The 20,995-nt window shown below is 38.9% G+C and overlaps 2 protein-coding genes across 15 annotated transcripts in view; one reads left to right on the top strand and one right to left on the bottom strand.

Annotated features, from left to right (window-relative positions):
* CEP57L1 (centrosomal protein 57 like 1) overlaps positions 1–12,853 on the bottom strand; it is a 57,222-nt gene extending 44,369 nt beyond the window's left edge. For 3 of the 13 annotated variants that reach the window (XM_013992745.2, XM_021090917.1, XM_021090907.1), the window contains exon 1: positions 12,460–12,850. In XM_013992745.2, the coding sequence (XP_013848199.1) occupies positions 12,460–12,478 (19 nt within the window). In that variant the 5' untranslated portion in view covers positions 12,479–12,850. Of the gene's footprint in view, positions 1–12,459 lie in introns of all 13 variants that reach the window. The other 10 variants (XM_021090896.1, XM_013992742.2, XM_021090915.1 and 7 more) reach the window with 7 other exon arrangements.
* Positions 13,468–20,995, top strand: part of SESN1 (sestrin 1) — a 113,644-nt gene continuing 106,116 nt past the window's right edge. The window contains exons 1-2 of one of the 2 annotated variants that reach the window (XM_021090862.1): positions 13,855–14,026; positions 14,232–14,567. In XM_021090862.1, the coding sequence (XP_020946521.1) occupies positions 14,289–14,567 (279 nt within the window). In that variant the 5' untranslated portion in view covers positions 13,855–14,026; positions 14,232–14,288. Of the gene's footprint in view, positions 14,568–20,995 lie in introns of both variants that reach the window. The other variant, XM_021090855.1, reaches the window with a different exon arrangement.

Genomic DNA, 20,995 nt, shown 5'->3' with positions numbered 1-20,995 from the left:
GTATCTTCAAAAGTACCTCACAGAATCATGATAGAACCAAATTATTCAGTAGATACTATAACATTTTCTCATTAACTAACCCATGAAATAAGGAGGGTTCAGAAAAGAGACAGCAAAAGTGAGCAACAGAATTCAAATGACTGGTATAAAATTATTCTGGAGCAAGAAAGAGAATTTGTGTCTTATACGTTCTTTTCTTTTTTCTTTTCTTTTCTTTCTTTTCTTTTTTTTTTTTCTTTTCTTTTCTTTTTTTTTTTTTTTGCCGCACCCATGGAATGTGGAAGTTCCTGGGCCAGGGATCAAATCTGAGCCACAACCCAAGCTGCTGCAGTGATGATGCTGGATCCTTAACCAGTGTACCACAAGAGAACTCCTCTTATATGCTTTAAATGAATAAAGTCTGAAAAAAGAACATATAACAACAGATACCTCACAGCCATCATCTATCTTTTTGAACAGAAGAATATAAGGAAATACAATTAGGTTCAAACAAAAGGAGAAGTAAGCAACATTAAATACTGTTAAGTCCTGGTGTCAGAGACTCCTCCTAAGCACCAAGCACTACTACTTACTTATGGGGCATTACATTTGGATTTGATGATATGGTGGTAATAATACTGAGTTCTAACTAGTTCTGTGACCTCATCCTAATTAGTAGCTTAACTTCACTGTAACTTTCTATATAAAATAAAAGCGCTGACTTAAGTAATCTTGAAGTTTTCATCCATTTCTGAAATTCTAATGAGAGGCAAATTTTAATTTTAATTTTACTGAAGATTTTGTTATAAAACTTGAGTTCTAAACTTCAGTTAACAAAGTTTTGTCTTTACAGTGAATGCACGTATAAATATTTTGATGATCTTAACTGGATAATCATTCAGTGAAAACTTAAAAAAATTAAAGATTACATATTTTTAATTATTTCAACAGGTGTTAATGTACAACACCCTTGTTCTTGAAAGAAATATTTTCAAGTGAGTTATATAATTACATTCAACAAAAGACAGTAAAATAAAATGTGAAAAGTAGTTCTGGACAAAATTTGAATTAGTATAGAACAGAAAAGTGTTCCACTAACCTCAATAGAGAAAAACTGGATAATATAAAAAATTTAAGTATATATATACATATCCAAGTGCAAATGCAATTAAGAAAAACAACCGTGCCAAAAGACAACACTTAAGCTATAGTGGTGAATCACAGCTGGGTGGTTTTTTTTTGGCCACGCCCATGGTATGGAGAAGTTCCCAGGCCAGAGGTTGAACCTGTGCCATAGCAGTGACCTGATCCACAGCAGTGACAATGTCAGATCCTTAACCACTAGGCCACCAGGGAATTCCGGATGACAGAGAATTATTTTTATGGTGTTTTTTTTTAAAATGTTTAAAATGATTTTAAAAGTCAGATTTAAGTGTATAAGTCTAATGTATTAGATTTACAAAAATTGCTTAATTACCTAGGCAGATATTGTTTATTAGAATTGAAGATGTGCCTTGACAGTTGTTAAAGTATTTTAGGAGCTCTCCTGTGGCTCGTTGGGTTAAGGATCCAGTGTTGTCACTGTTGCAGCTCACATTGCTACTGTGGCACTGGTTTGATCCCTGGCCTGGAAACTTTCAGGTGCCACGGCATGGCCTAAATAAATAAATAAATAAATGAAACAAAATTGTTATTTGTAGATAGTATAATTATCTACAAAGAAAATTCAAAATAATCTGGACAATCTACCTAGAAAATGTAATTTTGAAACATCCACATAACAGAGTCAGATACCATAAGAAATACAGGGATAATAACAAATGAAAATTTGTAAGTAATTAAATTTATTATAGAGTTTTAATAATTAAAGCAGTGGCATAAGGAAAGATAAAGAGATTGATGAACAAAGAGTCCAGAGACTGACTCTGGTATACATAGGAATTTGGTATAAGGAAAAGAGGGCATTTTCTTGGGGAAAGGACTAACTATTCACAATTTGTGCTGAGATAACAAACTATCTATACCGTTAAAAATAAACGTATTTCCACTCCATGCCAAACACAAAAACAAATTCTAGCTGGCCTGAATACCTACGTGTAAACAATAAATCTTTGTTTTAGAGAAAATATAGAATAGGTTTCAGACTTTGGGTAAGAAAGATTTTGTAATAAACAAGACAATTTACAAAGAGGAAAAGGAAAAGGTATTAAAAAACTATACTAAATTAAAAACTTCTATACAACAAGACACCATTGACAAATTTTTTTTAAAAAAGCAACATATGGAAAAGATAAAAGATTAACATCTGAATTATAGATATAATTCCTATTTTATAAGTCATTAAGAAGAAAACTAACAAGAACTCCTGTCGTGGTGTAACAAGATCCATGATGTCTCTGTAGCAGCAGGAACTAGGGTTTGATCCCTGGCCCAACAAGGACCTGGCATTGCCACAGCTGTGGCATAGGTTGCAACTCCAGCTTGGATTCAATCCCTAGCCTAGAAACTCCATACCCCTCAGGACAGCCAAAAAAGAAAAAAGAAAAAACCAATCAGCTCAATTAACAAAGGGACAAAAGATATTATAATCTAAAAAATAGTGAATGTCTGTATGTGTATACCAGAATCTGTTGTACAGCAGAAATTATCACAACATTGTAAATTAATTATACTTTAGGAGTTCCTACTGTGGCACAGCAGGTTAAGGATCCAGCATTGTCTCTGTAGGGGCTTAGGTTATTGCTGAGGCCCAAGTTTGATCACTGGCCCAGCACAGTGGGTTAAGGATTCAGTCTCTGGCTGGGGAACTTTCATATGCTGCAGGTGCAGGCAAAAAAGAAAAAAAAAAAAACCAAAAAAAACACACAAAAATTATACTTCAATAAAACTTAAAAATGAAAAAAAGGAGGATGATATTAATGGTGGTTAACAGATGAGAAAATATGAATAGTTAAAAAATAAAAAGATACTCAACTTCAAGAAACGTAATCAAGAAAACACAAGTTAGAACAACAATGAAAAATTATTTCATACCCATGAGATCGACAAAAAATTTAACAAGGATGTGGGAAAATGAAAATTTTCATTAACTTCTGGTAGAAGTATAAACTGATGTAAAATATTGGAAGACAATTTGAAAATTGTAATGCTGTATATACTCTCTAACTCAGCAGTTCCACTTCTCAGTGTTTATGAATGAACCCTAGAGAAAATGGCAAGTGTTCATTTGGAGATATGTGATGTTCACTGTAGCCTTGCTTGCAATTGAAAAACTGAAAAAATAACCTCAATATACATTAACAGGGGAATGAATAAACTATCATGTTCATACAATGAAACACCATATAGCAGCTAAAATTAAAAAACTAGATCTACATTTAGCAACATGGATAAGCTTTGAAAATATATCACTGAATGAAAAAGCAAGTTATAAAAAAATGATAAATGTCTCATGTAAAATTTTTTAAAATACAAAAACAATATATTACAGTATGAGGGCACTTCCACACACTGTGATTTTCTTCTTCCATTTATATAAAAGAAGTGAGTTAGAACGTTCTCTAACACCATACACAAAAATAAACTCAAAATGGATTAAAGACCTAAATGTTAGACCACAAACTATAAAACTCCTAGAGGAAAACACAGGCACGACACTCTTTGACGTAAATCGTAGCAATATTTTTTTGATCTGTCTCCTAAAGCAGAGGAAATAAAAGCAAAAATTAACAAATGGAACCTAATTAAATGTAAAGCTTTTGCATAGAAAAGGAAACATCAACAAAGTGAAGACAACCTCCTGAATGGGAGAAAATATTTGCGAATGATATGACCAATAAGGGGTTAATATCCAACTTATATAAACAGTCCACACAACTCAACATCAAAAACAAAAAAAAAACCACACATTAAAAAAAGGGCAGAAGTACTAAACAGGTATTTTTTTCAGAAAGGAAATGTAGATGACCAACAGGCATATAAGAAGATGTTCAATGTTGCTAACCATCAGGGAAATGCAAATCAAAATCACAATGACATATCACCTCATACCTGTAAGAATGACTAGCATCAAAAAGAATACAAATAATAAGTGTTGGTGAGAACACAGAGAAAATAGAATCCCTCATACACTGTTGGTGGGAATGTAAATTGGTACAACCACCATGGAAAACAGCATGGATGTATCTCAAAACACTAAAAACGGAACTACCATATGACCCAGCAATTCCACTCCTGTGTATGTATCCAGAAAAAACCAAAACAAAACAAAACATACTAATTTGTAAAAATACATGCACTCCAATATTCATAGCAGCATTACTTACAATTACCAAGATATGGAAGCAATATAAGTGTCTATCAACAGATGAACTGATAAAGATGAATTGAGTTGAACGTTCCAACTCAATTCTTTTATAAAAATGGAATGCTACTCTGCCATTAAAAGGAATAACATTTCGCCTTTGCAGCAACATTGATAGACTTGGAGGGTATTATGCTAAGTGAAATAAGTCAGAAAAACAAATACTGTATCATATCACTTACATGTGGAATCTAAAAAATGCAACAAACCAATGAATATAGAAAAAAAAGACATATGTAGAAAACAAACCAGTGGTTACCAGTGGGGAAAGAGAATGGGTGGGGGGGAGGGATTAAGAGGTAGAAACTATTATGTATAAAATAATCTACATGGATATACTGTACATCAGGGGAAATATAATCAATATTTTATAATAGTTATAAATGGAGTATAACCTTTCAAAATTATGAATCACTATACTGTACACCTCTAACTTATATAATATTTCCAGTAAGAAATAAAGTTGAGATTCAAAGGCAAGATACCATGACCCAGAGTTCCCGTCGTGGCTCAGTGGTTAACGAATCTGACTAGGAGCCATGAGGTGGGTTGGATCCCTGGCCTTGCTCAGTGGGTTGAGGATCTGGCATTACCGTGAGCTGTGGTGTGGGTTACAGACGTGGCTCGGATCCTGAGTTGCTGTGGCTGTGGTGTAGGCCGGTGGCTACAGCTCCAATTAGAACCCTAGCCTGGGAATCTCCATGTGCCATGGGAGTGGCCCTGGAAGTGGCAAAAATACAAAAAAAAAAAAAAAAAGATGCCATGACTCCAAGGTCCATGCTCTTCTTACTATTTGAATGTATAGCAACATCTCACAACAGTTAGGGTCTCAGGTACAGAAAGTGTTCATAAGCAGTATGGGGTACTGTTCACCTGAATGACTCAGAAGTTCCTCAAACAAGATGATTAACATGTCCAAACCTGGACTCAGTATCTTGTCATCCCAAGACTGGTTATCTGAGTATATTCCCTATTCTGATTCATGGAAGGAGTTACTCTTTACTATTTGGATAGCAGTCACCCCAAGTATTTTCTTTTTTTTATCTCCTATAAACAAACAGTCACTAAATCCTATTGATTCTACCTCCTAAGCATTACCCTTCTCTCACTATTCCTCACACAGACCTTTGGCTACAACCCCATCTCCATCCCTTACTGTTCAGCCAAACTTCTTCAAAGAATAGTCTATGTTCTATGCAGACAGTATGCTTAAGAGCAGCTCCTAAGAGCAGTTTCTTAAGTATGCTGCTGTATATCTTCTGCTAATCATTGAGCTTGTCCATATTAGTTTTTCAATAAATACTGAACAAATGAATGCAAATATTAGGCTTTCATTCCTCCACTCCCTTGTTAAGTACAATGAAAAAGGTCACAAATGAACTTCTGCTAAGAAGACTACATTGTCTTCTTTAATAAATAAAACTCAGATCCTCTAAGGCTGACAATGGAAGAAGAATCCCAATAAGCAGTTAAATCCACAGGCTCCAGTGGATTTATTTTTATCCTCAATATTCACTTTGCCCTTGGATTTTCCCTTGGAGATCTCATTATCACTGTCCCTCCTCACTGACCTCACTGGGAGAACGGTGCTGCTCCCCTTATAACGCTCCTGCCTAGTCATATCTATGTTTATGACTCTTTCTCTTATGTGTCTTGATACAGCAAAGTTATAATATTTGAATAATACTTTACCAAAGCTAGAAAATAATAAGAAAGAAGAAAGCATAGACACCAAAAAGAAACCAGGCATAGCTTACAAGTTAGGATTTTCACCATATGATATCACCTATATGTGGAATCTAAAATATGACATGGAGTTCCTGCTGTGGTGCAGTGGATTAAGAATCTGACTATGGGAGTTCCCATCGTGGCTCAGTGGTTAACGAATCCAACTAGGAACCATGAGGTTACAGGTTCGATCCTTGGCCTTGCTCAGTGGGTTAAGGATCTGGCGTTGCCGTGAGCTGTGGTGTAGGCTGCAGACTTGGTTCGGGTCCCACGTTGTTGTGGCTCTGGCGTAGGCTGGTGGCCTCAGCTCTGATTAGACCCCTAGCCTGGGAATTTCCATATGCCGTGGCAGCGGCCAAAAAAAAAAAAAAAAAAAAAGAATCCCACTATGGCAGCTGAGGTCGCCATGGAGGCACAGGTTTGATCCCTGGCCCAGTGCAGTGCATTAAAGGATCGAGCACCACCGCAGCTGCAGCTCGGGTTGCAACCGAAGCTTGGATTCAATCCCTGGCCCAGGAACTTCATATGCTGCCAGTGCACCCATAAAAAAGAAATTTTTAAAACAAATAAAATATGACACAAATGAACTTATCTATAAAATAAAAACAGAATTACAGACATAGAGAACAGACTTGAAGTCGCTAAGGGTGGGGGTGGAGTAGGGATGGATTGGGAGTTTGGGATTAGCAGATGCGAACTATTATATATAGAACAGATAAACAACAAGGTCCTACTGTACAGCACAGGGAACTATATTTGATATCCTGTAATAACCTATAATGGAAAAGATATGAAAAAGAATATATATATATATGTGTAACTGAATAACTGCTATACAACAAACATTAACACAACATTGTAAATCAACTATATTTCAATAAAATAATTTTTTTAAATGTTAAAATTTTTCTCTCTGGGCCTTTTAGGCCCTATTCTATCATAGTTCCTGAACTACCCTAAACTGAGCACTATATAGCACCCACCACCCAGGAATCCAAGCTTACTATATCCCCTCCTTAAAGACTAAACCTAAGAAAGGAAAATCCAGAGGGATTCAGAGTTGCCCATCTCCACTTACTTAAATCCTTTTATCCAAGTTGTACTATCCTGATCTGGAACCTACATTTCTGCTATCAGATGTACAAGAGAAATGCCAACCCTTTAGGAGAGATGCTCTTATCCTCAGGGAACAGCATGGTTTTACCCTACAAGCCACTCCAAGTCAATCGATCTCAATGCAGCACAGTAATTCAATCTTAATATGGGAATATATACCAACTACATATATTTTAGGGTAACAGAGACTACCTATTGTCAAACCATCCGGTAATTTTAATTTTCTCGACATGTTGGTAGCATTCTGCATAATGATTTGTCATTACTTCTTGAAATTTTCAAATCCTTGCCTGCCCATGTCCTGGTTATTCTCTTCCTTCTCTGGTGGGTTTCAGACTACCCTGGCTCTTTTCTTATTCTGCATCCTCTCCATAGCCAACTGTATTTGTTCCCATAACTTAGTATAATACTAGCACAATGGTTAAGAGTAAGCTTTGAAACAACTCTACCTTTTTTTTAAGGTACGTAAGGGTAAAATGAAAAGCACTTAGAGTGCCTGAAACATAGTAAGCACATAGACATGGTAGGTTAAAAGCAAAATATAACAAAATATTCCAATAGGCCAATAATTTCCAAATATACACCTCTAGCTCAGAACTCACTGTTGAGCTCAAGATCAACACACTCCCAAATGAAATGTGGGGCCTAGGAAAATTTAGAAATAAGATTATCCTCTGAAGGCTAAATCATAAATCATAATGGATCAGAGCAGATATATGCAAAGTTAGCTTAAACAGAGATGGAATGGCTCTAAGACCAGAGACTAGGCTGTAATATAAATGTTTTAACATTTTTAAAAAGAGAATGTTTTCCTAAAAAACAGTTGTCAGGAATGGAAAAAGCAATTCAGAGGGGCAAAAACTGAAGGAACCTGAGCTCTACTGTAGAGGCTCTCACAGCTTAATGCTGTTAAGTGACCACAACATGTATCTAATTTCCTTTGTTCTGATTTCAAGCTCTGAAGCAACCTGGGGATTTCTCATATAATTTTCTGACAGAGAAAACCCATTAGTCAGAGAATTAGTAATGCTATCTACTTAGCAAACATCTCAAAGTATGTCAATAAATTGGCATCCTGATAAACTCATCAGTCGTGTGTGTGTGTGTGTGTGTGTGTGTGTGTGTGTGTGTGTGTGTGTGTGTCTATCTCACAAACTCGGGTGCACTTATCACTATCATGTTTGTAAGTGCACAAGATGTAGGAGCCCTGTTGTTTTACAGTTAATGCATCAATGACTTCCACAGTGAAAGCCTCTTATTGGAGACCAGCCAGTCAGTTTTTTCCTTGACTAGAGCACTATTCATTTAAAGCAAGAACTCCTGTACATATATCCTATACTCTACATAAATATACTCAACTATCCTATAACAGGATAAGATATGCAGGAACATGGTAAAAAAAAATATTGACAAATCCCATTCATGAGGGTGAGCACTAAAAATCACTACCAATAAAAGTTTTGCTTTCTTTTAAGACTAATTTTCTAAAATATTTTCATTATAAAATATTTCCTTTTTCCATCAATTATCTTGTGTTTTTGTAAACAATAGGTAAGTATGCAATACCTTTGAAAACTAACATATTTTTGTTCCATTCATTCATTCATTCATCAAATATTTATTAACTTCATTCTAAATGTCAGGCACTGTACTCAGATGATGGAGCAAAAACTGGGCAGCTGCTGCTCCTGTGCTTAAGCTTTAGAAGCAGACACATTTTAATCAAATTGTCTCACAGACAACTATAGAAGTATGTTTGTAACTTACTAACAAGTAAAGGTATATGGTACAATGAGAAGATGTAACAGGGGCATTTAATCAGATCAGGCAAACTTCTCTGAGAAAGCGATATTTCAGCTAAGCTTTATAGGAACAGGAGTCAAAGGCTAGGCTAGAACAGTCTGGACCAAAAAATAGTACTAGAGGTGCTTCAACCATATACTCTGTCTCCAATTCTCCTCCCATTCTCTTTTAAATAAAACACCTTTCTGGATTCTTCACTGGACTGAAACTGCTCTCAAAATCCTCAGTGACCTCCCCATTACCATATGCAGTGATCAGTTATCCTTATCTCACTTGACCTAGAGCAGCATTTAACCTAACTTAGCACTCCTTTCTCCTCCACTTTCTCTTGGCTTACTCAAGGTTTTTCTCCGTTCACTGGCCATTCCTGCAGAGTCACAATTGCAGATTAACTCCAAATCAACCCAAACTCCATGGAGTACCTCTGTCTCTCATACCAACTCTTCTGTCTTTATCTACTATCAAAACACTACTATGAAATCAAAAATTATATCTATAGCTAGATCATTCCCCTCAGCTCTGAATTCATTTATCAAACTGTCTACTTCACACCTCTACTGGAATGTCTCAGAGGCATCTCAAACTTAACATGGCCAAACTAAACTCCTAATTTACTCCCACATCCCCATACACAAATCTGGAGACTTTGCCATGACATTAAATGAAAATTCCTTCCTTCCAGTTGCTCAAGCTAACTTGGAATCATCTTTGACTCCTTTACACTCACACCTGATATCCAATCTACCAGCAAATCTGCTGGCTATATTTTCATAATATATCCAGACCCTGACCTCTTCCATTGTTATCCCCCCAGCCCAGTACCTCATCATCTCTCACCTGAACTTTATTTTAGCTTCCTACTTAGCATCTCTGCTTCTACCCTTGCTTCTCCATGGTCTATGATCAGCACAATTAAAGAAGTAATCAATTTAAACAGTCAGAACATGCAACCCATCTGCTCAAAACCCCCTCCAGTGGCTTCCTATCTCCATCGAAAAAGTCAAAGTTTGGGAGTTTCCGTTGCAGCTCAGCAGGTTATGAACCTGACAAGTATCCTTGAGGAGGTGGGTTCCATCCCTGGCCTTACTCAGTGGGTTAAGGATCTGGTGTTGCTGCGAGCTGTGGCGTGGGTTGCAGATGAGGCCTAGATCCCCTGTAGCTGGGGCTGTGGCGCAGGTCAGCAGCTGCAGCTCCCATTTATCCCTTAGCCTGAGAACTTCCATATGCCCCAAGTTCGGCCCTAAAAAGCAAAAGAAAAAAAGAAAAAAAAAATTGTTCCTTCAATCACCTACAGGACCTCCTTCCTCTGTGATCTCATGTTATTCTCATCTCCTGCCACACTGCTATTTGTTAAATGTGGGCACCCAGAGGCTTTTGCACTGGCTGTTCTCTTCACAGACATGTTTCTCCTCCAGGCACCTGCACATTTACTCTTTCCCCTCCTTCAGATCCCTCATATGTTCCCTTCTTGATTAGGCCTTCTCTGACCTTATTTAAAAGAGAATCTTGCCCCTAAAACTTGCCACTCCACATTCCCTTTCCCCGCTGGTTCTTATTTTTCTCTGCAGCATTTGTCTTCACTTACTATATATGCCACATATTTATTGTCTATCTCTCCTTAGCACAATGGAAGACCTATGAGAGTAAAAACTTTCATACATTGTGCTCAATAGTATATCCTCAATGTCCCCTTATACAGTAGGTATTTGATAAGATATTTGTTCAGTGAACAAATGGATAAAAAGGAATATAAGAGCCAGTAACTGAAGAAAGGTCTCCACAGATAGGTGGACAGTGGTGTACTAAGTGAGGCTGGAGAGGTGGAAGGGACCAGATGACATAAGATGACATTTGTAAAGAAATTTTGCCTTTAAAAGTAGGACACACACTGAATGGTTTTAAGTGAAAATGTGAATCTGAATGGATTTGCATTTTGAAAAGATGATTCTGGCTGCTGTGTGGAGAACTAATGGAGAAAGGCCAGAGTGAATAATCACTATTTCACCATTCCTGGCAAGAGTTTATGGCAGTTTAGAAAAGACTGTGCTTATGTAGATGGAGGCAAAGGATGGATTTGAGGGATATTTGGGAGACAAAATTGAGAGTACTTAAAAATAATTTGGCTACAGAGGTATGAAGGACATTAGGAAATCAAGGATAATGCATAGGTTTCAAATTTTCACAAGTGCATGGCAGTGCCCTAAGTGAAATAGGGAACACTGGGAAATAATCAGATTCATAAAAGATACTGTTCATTTGGTTTTAGGCATGTTAAGTCTGAGGTGCTTTTGAGATATCCAAGAAGAAACACCATAGAGATGGGCATAAGAAAGCTAAAAGGTGAAGCTGGATGAAATTATACATTTAAGTCATAGGTGGTGGTGAAACAAAGCTAAAAGGTGAAGTTGGATGAAATTATACATTTAAGTCATAGGTGGTGGTGAAACCATGGCTATGAATGAGATCATACTCAATCACAAAGTAAAAAGGAGACCCACACTTAAGAAACTACCCTATCCTTTGTGGGTTGGACAAAGGAAGATGAGCCTCCCCCCACCCCAAAAGACACAAGAAGGAGTGGCTTTGTTTTCTGAAATCATACTCATAAGAAGGAAGTTCTCATTTTTTAAAATTCTGATTTAAACAAGCAACATTAGAATGTTCTAGGCTTTCCAAATTAAACCAATTCATCAGAACTCTGTTCAAGGATAGGTCACTTTCAGAAACTATCTGGAAAATTCATAGTACGTTTCTCTTTTCTGCTCTTTACTCTTTTCTCTTTGCTGTATTGTACATCAAAACACAAAAAGCTATTCCTCCTGAAATGTATATGATTTTGGCTTATTGCAGTTTCCTGAAATTACTATCTCCCTCACTCTTGGCCTCACCATATGCTGTTCTTTTGACCCTCTTTCCCTGAGATGAAGATTTCCCTGACTTTCCAAGACCGGCCTAAGTGATCTTTCTAGCCATCCTAATAATATCATATAGTACTGTATGTTTAATGTGTGTACTGTACTTTATATATGTATTGTATAATGTTTAACCATTAGTTTAACTAGATGGGAACTGTGCGTTTTCCACTTGTCCAGTACTTGGTTTTTAGAAACTAAGTTTTAGAAACGCATGTATTGTGCAACATGAAAAATTAAAACTAATTTGTTATCAGTCCAGTGATAGCCCTTCAAACCTCAACTTTTCTCAAGAAGAATGACTTCAAACAGCAATATGCAAACAAATTATTTAATCTTTTAAAATTACTAAATTTTAGAGATTTTTATAAGTCTTTTTTCCATATGGTATTCTTAAAGCCTGCAAATATTCATATCTAGGAACACGAGGGATTCTTTTCCCTTCAGTTTTGTACAAAAAGGATTTGACAACTCTCTTTCAAAGTGTGGCACAGGATTTCTTCTGCGCAAATAAAGCCTCAAACAATCCTATGCAATGGCAAACAAAGGTGCACTTACACAGGGATACTGAGTCCATCCCGCGTGAGCCCACCTGACAGAGCAGAAGCAGAGGTAGCACCGCGGAGCACTAGTTTCCACAGCATCCCTCTTGCCTGACCTTATGCAGCTCTTTCCGACCATCCATGTCCTCTCAACGCGCCCGCGGTCTTGGGCACTCGGACTAGTTCTTCCCACGTAGATTACTGATAGTCCCTGGACTAAGGAGTACAGCTCTAAGGAGACGGCTTCCTTTCTAAAATCCCACAGGAAATGGAGGAAGGAAAAATACTGTCAAAGGAAAAGTGTCAGCCAAGCCCACAGTGCTCACCAAGCCAAATCTCTCAGTCAAATCTCCGGCAGCGCTAGCCGTTGGCTCGCAGGGAGCCACAGGCAACGTCGCAGTGGCTCCCGGGAGCTGTAGTTTCTGTCTCAAACAGAACGCGCCTACAGCACCAGAACTACACTTCCCAGAAGTCAATGCGAGGACGCCCTGCCTTCTTAAATCTGGTGTTTGGCGCAATAAAGAGTTTCTATTTTTTCCTCTGATTTTAAATTTTGATTCGAGTTCTTCCAGGAGTTTATCTGTGCCCTCCTTATTTGCGGTTCTTGTCTCGTGTGTGATAATTTCGGCGTATTTCAACTTTTCGTTACCCCCGTTCAGCCCAAAGAAGCCGAACGTCAAGGCAAAAAAAAACCAAAAAAACCAAAAAACAAAAAAAAAAAACGCCCCCCGAGCAGATTCGGTGCCTCTTAAGGCGCATGCGCCCGGCCCACCGTTACGCATGCGTAGCAGCCGTCAGCGGTTGGCGGCCGCTCGCGGGCTCGGGGTCCGGAGGTAGCTTGTTGGAGGGCGGGGCTTTTTCCGATGGCTTTGCCTCAGCGGGTCGCGTCTGCTTGGGCGGGGAAGAGGGCGCAGGGGCAGGGGCAGGGGCGGCTCCTGGCTTGTGCCGGGCGGAGAAAGGGGAGGGGCTGGGGGTGAGGACCCCGTCTCCCCTCCCCGCTCCCGCCCTCTGGGCCGAGCCCCATCGATGGGGCTGGGCGAAGGGGCGGGTTCTGCGCCTGGGGCCCTGCCGCTCCGCCAGCTTCGCGGCCCAGCCCCGCGATCGGGGATTGCTGGGCTGCCCTGTGCCGGTTTGGGTTGGCCGGCAGTGGGCGAGGATACCGGGATTGGAAGAGAAGCAGCGTCAGCCCGTGGATTCTGAATCCGCAGAGCCAGAGACGCGTTCCTCCAACGCCACCACCGAGACAGAGGCTGCACGAGACTGCAGCCCCTGGGGAGCGCCAGGGTCTCTAGCCGCGGCGTCCAGCGAGCCAGGGTTCGGCGAGCCTTTCCAGCCAGCGCCCGGCCGGGCGGGAGGAGCTGCGGAGGGCGGGGACTGGTGCCGGAGGAGGGGCGGGGTGGGAACGCTCCCGAGAACACCGTGGCTGCACGGACAAAAAACACCGAGTGGCTGCAGAGCGTTCAACTGTATCCAGCCTTTTGGGGCAGAGCACGGATTTGACAGCTCCACGGCTTGAGGATATCCGCTGACCCCGAGAGACGGAGAGGAACACTTCCCCGACACTGTCCAGCAAAGCCAGCTCTGTAAGGTTTCAACTTTCCAACTTTTTTTTTTTTTTTTTTTTTTTTTGTCTGACTAGAAGACTGCTACTCCGGGTAGAAGGAGAGGGCGAGCTCTGTCTGGTAGATCGAAGACATTTCTGGTACCAATGTCACCCAGGCTTATGTTTTCGTGACGATTCGATTTTTCTGATTTATTTCTTACATTTCTCGTTTTAAAAATACGAAGTGCTGTGGTGGACATGCTGAAAGATTGAAGAGGGCAGGAAAAAAAACTCCAGTTGTCATGGCTGAAGGAGAGAATGAAGTGAGATGGGATGGACTGTGCAGTAGAGATTCAACTACTAGAGAGACCGCACTGGAAAACATTAGGCAAATCATCGTGAGAAAAACCGAGTGTCTTCGTTTGGTGAAAGAGACACCTTATCGTCCATCAGAAGGCCTTTCAAATGCCATTTCTTTGGATGGGTTGAATAAGCTTCTTGCTCATCTGCTTATGCTTTCTAAGAGGTGTCCCTTTAAAGATGTAAGAGAGAAAAGTGAGTTTATTCTGAAGAGCGTCCAGGTAAGGAAGCGCATTTTAAGTACAATTGTGTTTCTAGTACAGTGTTTTGTTTGCAGTTATTCATTTTGTATTGGCTTCAAATAGGCTGTTATAATTTGAACCACTCAGCATCTTAAATTAAGTGGTCTATAAAACATTGAATTTGGGGTTAAAATTGGACAAGATGAACTAAGGTAAAAGTAATTTTCAAGTACAGGTAAACAAGTATTGTCTTTGCAGAGAGTTTTGGCAGAAAATGCATTCCTCCTGAGAAAAACATGTGAAAGTTACAGTTAATTGCAAGTAAATACTTGCTTTTCCTTATATTCATTTTTACAGGCTGTTGGGAAGTGTAGCCAGTATGCTTTTCACATTGTTACAGACAATGTTTTGTGTGGAAAGTTTCACATTTAAAGGCCTTTAAAATGATAAAGCATATTAAATGTTTCCTAGTCAGGTTGTTCAAGATAACTGGTGAAACAATTTTCTCTTGTTCTTAAAAACAAAACAAAACCAGAATCTCTTCCCTAAATGCAACCTTTCTTTTCTCAAAGGAAGAATTAAATAATAAAAGTTATAAAAGAGCTGACATCTGCAGATTGAAAAGTTGGACCCAGGTTGAATAAATGATAGAAACGTGCTTATTGTCAATTTCTTAACTAGCTTTCTCTGTGCGTGCTTAAGTTGATTGATTCTTTTCTTTTACAGATGCATACCTATTTAAGTTGTGAGGGCAAAAGACTAAAAATGTCATAGTTTTCCTCCTGTTTTGTACATATTTGATTTATCTTGTTTTATTACATTTGTTAGAAGAATTTTTTTTTAAGGGAAAGGTTTTTAGATATTAAGAATGGTTAGTAATGCTCTTTATGTTTATCAGCCTAAATTACTCAATCCTCATGTGCTGTTCAGAGTCATAGTATGAGACGTTTTAAAAACTTATAATTCCTTTAGGTACATATGTAAGCTAAGATGAACAGTTTTTCTATTCTGGTTTGAACTCAGTTTAAAGCAGCAGAAAAATAATCATGTGCATAAAATGAAGACTCTGTTTAAGGTCGGGATATTTCTTCTCACGAATACTGTGGAAATAGTTGTTAGAATTTATATTTTGTATTTTATCCAGAGTTACCAGAGAGAAATTAATATTCCAGTATTTGAAGTGTGTCCTTTTAAGCATCAGAAGTTATTTCTTGATCTCTTAGTGTAGTGACTACAACAACCTTTTTTTTTTTTCCACACAATAGGATCATCATTATGCACATCAAGTACGAACTGTTGTACAACTGAAGGTGGAATATATAGGACTGTATGATGCATTTTGTTTGTGTGTTCAATTTAAGTAGTTCTGTGTTCCTTCCCTTACTGTCAGTATACTAAAATTCAGTCTCTTCTTGAATCTTTTATATTGCTGCTTTTTTAATATTAGAGTGGGAAACCAGAAAACTAATTTTGTTAAGAATTATTAGATTGAAAACAGAATAATTAGGCTCAGGGGGGTAGACAGTCAAAAGACTGTTACAACGGTAAGTAAGTGCGTGCTGGTGTCAGACAGACCTGGGCTCAAATTCTCCTTCTTTATTAATATACTGCATAACTCTGAATGAGTTAAGTTACTTGACCTCTTTTAGCCTGAGTTTCCACATCTATAAAATGGGAATAATGATACAGAGCTGTTGTGAGTATTAAATGAGACGTGAATTGCTTCATATATAATGGATACTCCTCTCTCCTTTCATAAATGAAATACATGGACTGTGCAACATGTATTTCAAGATTCCTCCTGCAAAAGGATTCAAGAATTTCTTCTGTGAAGGTTTTCTATAGATTTTTACCCCCTTCTTCATCTCTGCATCTATTGCACATCATTTGGGCCATAGTTCTAACAGGCGTTTTACTTATATTGGGCTATGATCACATGTTTATGTGTCTGTCTCTCGTAGGAGGGCTGAAAGTTCTCAAGGGTATTGATTGGGACCTGGAAGCTACTAAATCAATATTGTTTCTTAATCTGAATAGATGAAGTTAATAGATGAAGGAGTTAGTACAGTCTTTCATTCGTTCTTGCCTTCATTCAACAAATGTTAATTGAACCCCCGCTGAATGCCATTCGAAGAACTGAGAATCAGTGGTAACAATTTTGAAATTCTACTGAAGAGAGACTGTGCATAAAGAAGTAAACAAATAAACAATGTAATTTTAGATAGTAAGGGAAGACTTCCCTGAAGAGATGACATTTAAAGAGAGATGAATAAATACCCAGGCAAAAATGAGATTTGTAAGGAGGACATTCCAGACATAGGGAATAGTATGTGTAAAGGCCTCATGGTAAGGGAGCAGATGATTTTAGAAGCAAAAGGTCACACACTGTGGTTGGAGCATACAGGCTGAGGAGAGTGGCAAAGTGTAAGCACCTGCTCTGGAATCAGACCTGCCTATAACTCTATAGCCTTAGGTGAATTACATAATCTCTCTTTTTTTGTTTTTTTTTGTTGTTTTTTTTTTTGGTCTTTTTGCTTTTTCTAGGGCCACTCCCACGGTATATGGAGATTCCTACGTTAGGGATCTAATCGGAGCCATAGCCACTGGCCTACTCCAGAGCCACAGCAACGCGGGGTCCAAGCCGTGTCTGCAAACTACACCACAGCTCACGGCAACACTGGATCCCTAACCCACTGAGCAAGCCCAGGGATCGAACCTGCAACCTCATGGTTCCTAGTCGGATTCGTTAACCACTGCGCCACGACGGGAACTCCAACATAATCTCTCCTTGACTCAGTTTCCTCACCTGCAGAATGAGGATGATGCCAATAATTCCTTCCTTACAATGAGAATAAAATGAAATAATGCTTACAAAGGATAGCAAAGGATAGCACAGGGCCAAGCAATAAGAAACACCCCTAAATTTAGGAGTTCTTATTGTTTTTAGGCAGGAGCGAGAGAGTAGAGGATCTTTGGGGTCATGTTAAGGGTTGCAGACTTTATCCTAGAAACAATGGGAAGCCACTGAGGAGTTTTGAGCAAGATGGTGACATGATGTACTAGCAGCATCACTTTGGAAGCTATTTGAAGAATGGATTTCAGGAGTCAAGAGGATGTGCAACATCGTTAGGACGTTGTTCCACTAGTCCAAGGCAAAAATGGTGGAGTAGGATATAGTGGGAAAAGTGGGGAAAGGTGAATAGGTTTGGGAGATAGCTAGGAGTTAGAAACTATGGGATATATTATTTAACTGGATATAGAAGATGAGGAAAATATGGAGTTCCTGTCGTGGCTCAGTGGTTAACGAATCCGACTAGGAACCATGAGGTTGCGGGTTCGGTCCCTGCCCTTGCTCAGTGGGTTAACGATCCGGCATTGCCGTGAGCTGTGGTGTAGGTTGCAGACGCGGCTTGGATCCCGTGTTGCTGTGGCTCTGGCGTAGGCCTGTGGCTACAGCTCCGATTCGACCCCTAGCCTGGGAACCTCCATATGCCGCAGGAGCGGCCCAAGAAACAGCAACAACAACAACAACAAAAGACAAAAGACAAAAAAAAAAAAAGATGAGGAAAATAAAATCAAGGATGGCTCTAAAGTTTCTAGCTCGAACTCCTTGGTGAATAATTAAGTCATTTCAAGAGACAGAAGAGTGGAAGAGGGTGAATTTGGGGGAATGACCAGTTCTGTTTTAGACCTGTTGAGATTGTTGCCTATGATAAATCTGATTAGAATGGCTTGTAAAGGGATTTCTGTCCTTGCCATGACTGTTCTCCTTCTGACATTATTATTTCTCACTTTTCTAGACTTACCCCATCCTCCACCTGTATATCCGTCCTCTGCATAATTGCAGAGCTATTTATCTAAAATGAAAATCTGACCATGTTTCTCTCCTCCCTAAAATCCTTTAGAACAGAATCTAACCTTAAGTATCTCATGTAATGTTCTGCATCATCTGGCTTCCACTTCACACTCCAGCCTCACAAGGGGAACCAAATAATTCAAAATAGTGCTCCATAATGCCTTCTGTTATTCATTAATAAGCCACAAAAGTTGAACTACATTTGCAATTCCGGCGAGTGTTCCTAAAGAGACCCATAATTGCTATAGAGGACTGTAGTCAGGAAGCGAGAGGTCGTAGGGTGGTGGTAGGTGGATTCAACTCAAAATGGCTAAACATGTAAAAAGAAAATTGGCACATCGGGAGAGAGCATTCTCTGTTTGTATTCCTGTTCTTAGTTTATTGATTTCAAATCAACGTACTTAAATCTGTTCAGCACATTTTTGAGACCTATTCCGTGCCAACCACTGTACTCAGGACTGAAAGATCAGTTAGATTTGTTCGCTGCTTTTGAGGAAGGTCTTCTGTTCTTTAGCTGTACTGTTTTTTGTTTGTTTGTTTGATTTTTAAACCCATATAACCTTTTGGATATGCTTGATTCCCTAAGCAAAGGGACGGAAGTATTAACACTGGTCCTCTATGCTGGTATAATCCACCTGTGAGCTATTGTCTTTATGATGCACGTAATTAAGGGGGGAAATGTGAGTGTGTAATATGTTCATCAAAAAATTATGAGGAGTATCCAAAATAGCCAAATACTTTTCCAAGAGTAGTCATTTGATCCTTTTCATTTCTGTACCCTGAGAAAGGAAAACTTAAATTTTCTTATATGCCTACCAGCAATTAACATTGTCTGAATGTAACTTGGCTTAAGATAGAAAACTTAGACCAAGTAACAAAGAGTTTATCTTTGTTAACTGGGGTGGAAGATACTTTCGTTAGGGAAGCAATTGTTACCCCAGGGGAGAAACAAAACTTTAGCTATTGGGTATGGTACACATTTCCAGTTGTTAGAGTTGCAGTTGGAGTATCCAGTTGGTATCCATGGGTCATACATAGTTTGTAGGTTTAACAATAAGAGGTTTATTATCTCACATAATAACTCTGGAGGTTGGGCAGTTTCAAGTTTGAGTGACTGATTCATTCACTGAACTATATTACCTTTTGCTTTCTATCTTTTTGTTTTCCTTTGCTCAACATAGCATGTGCTGTCTCAGCTCAGGGTTGCAAGGTTGCTGGAGCACTTCCAGGCCCTATATGCAGTCATTGACCATCTGTAATTAAGAGGAAGAGTTTCTTCCCATGTGTTTTTCAGGGAAGAAAAGCTTTCCCCAGAAATCCTCCAGCAGACTTATTCTCAGTTTCTATTAACCAGTGTCACATTAAGCCAGTCATTGGCAAGGAAATTGGGCATTTCTACTTTGGTTTGGACTAATCCACATTCAGCCCTTAAGAGCCAGGAGATCCCCCATCATGTGAACAAAGATTTGTCTTGGTGAAGAAGAGGAGTGAAAGACAGGTTTAGTCAGAAGCTGCCAATAAAACTCATATCTAACTAGATTGTACACTGCTTTGGTTTAGTTATATTTTCGATTCTATTAGATTGGAAACATAATTTATAATAATACTATAAAATGTAATAGATTAGGAACATTCCAGAAGCAGATTTGGCCTTTTAAGATGATTGTATTATTTTGATTTCTTTTTTACTGCCATGTCTAGCCAAAGCCAAAAGTTTTAAGGTAGTCCATCTCAAATAATTACTGCTGACTCTTAGGTAATCACAGCAAATATGAAAATCCTCTTTTGGTATTTACACTTAGCTCCTCTCCTCCATTTCCACTATATTTTGGCCTTTCTTATTTTAATGGTGCCCTGGGAACTCAGTCCCTTTCCCTCAGAAGGCCTCCTAGCTTGCTTCTCTCCTCAGTGCTTCCTCTCAGTCCTGTCTTTGACTACTTCCTTCTTTGGAGCTCAGAGGAAAATGCTATCTACCCTCAGGTTTTCTGGGCTTCTTTGTATGACAGATGTAAAGAAGTTGGAGGCACATCTTTAACTTTTTTTCTAAATGGTTTGAAAACAAAGAGCCTGTCTTCTTTTTACCTGTGGCTTACAGGATGAATCATATCTTTACTATCCTCCCTCAGTGTCCTCTTTATAATATATAAACGCATCCTGTCCTCTTTCTTTGTTCTAACTCTTAAGAAAGATTGAAACTAACAAGGATACTCCTAAGTTTTCGAATTTCAAATATTTTATTCCTATTACAAGTGCCCCCAAATGATCTCTAGCATGGGGAAGAAAAAAAGAATGATTAACTTTTAAAATATTTTTCTAACATAGTTATTGTTTTGTTTATAATGGGATGTAGTGTTTTGTAGGAAAATGGGATGTAAACATTTTCCTATTAGATATCTTTTTTTTTTTGCTTTTTTTTGGGCCACATCTGCGGCATGTGGAGGTTCCCAGGCCTAGGGGTCTAATTGGAGCTATGGCTGCCGGCCTACACACAGCCACAGCAATGCAGGATCCGAGCTGTGTCTGCGACCTACACCACAGCTCATGGCAACACCAGATCCTTAACCCACTGAGCAAGGCCAGGGATTGAACCCACAACCTCATGATTCCTAGT

This window comes from Sus scrofa, chromosome 1 (assembly GCF_000003025.6).
Source record: "Sus scrofa isolate TJ Tabasco breed Duroc chromosome 1, Sscrofa11.1, whole genome shotgun sequence".
NCBI classification, from domain to species: Eukaryota; Metazoa; Chordata; class Mammalia; order Artiodactyla; family Suidae; genus Sus; species Sus scrofa.
This window is presented reverse-complemented; position numbering and strand designations above follow the sequence as displayed.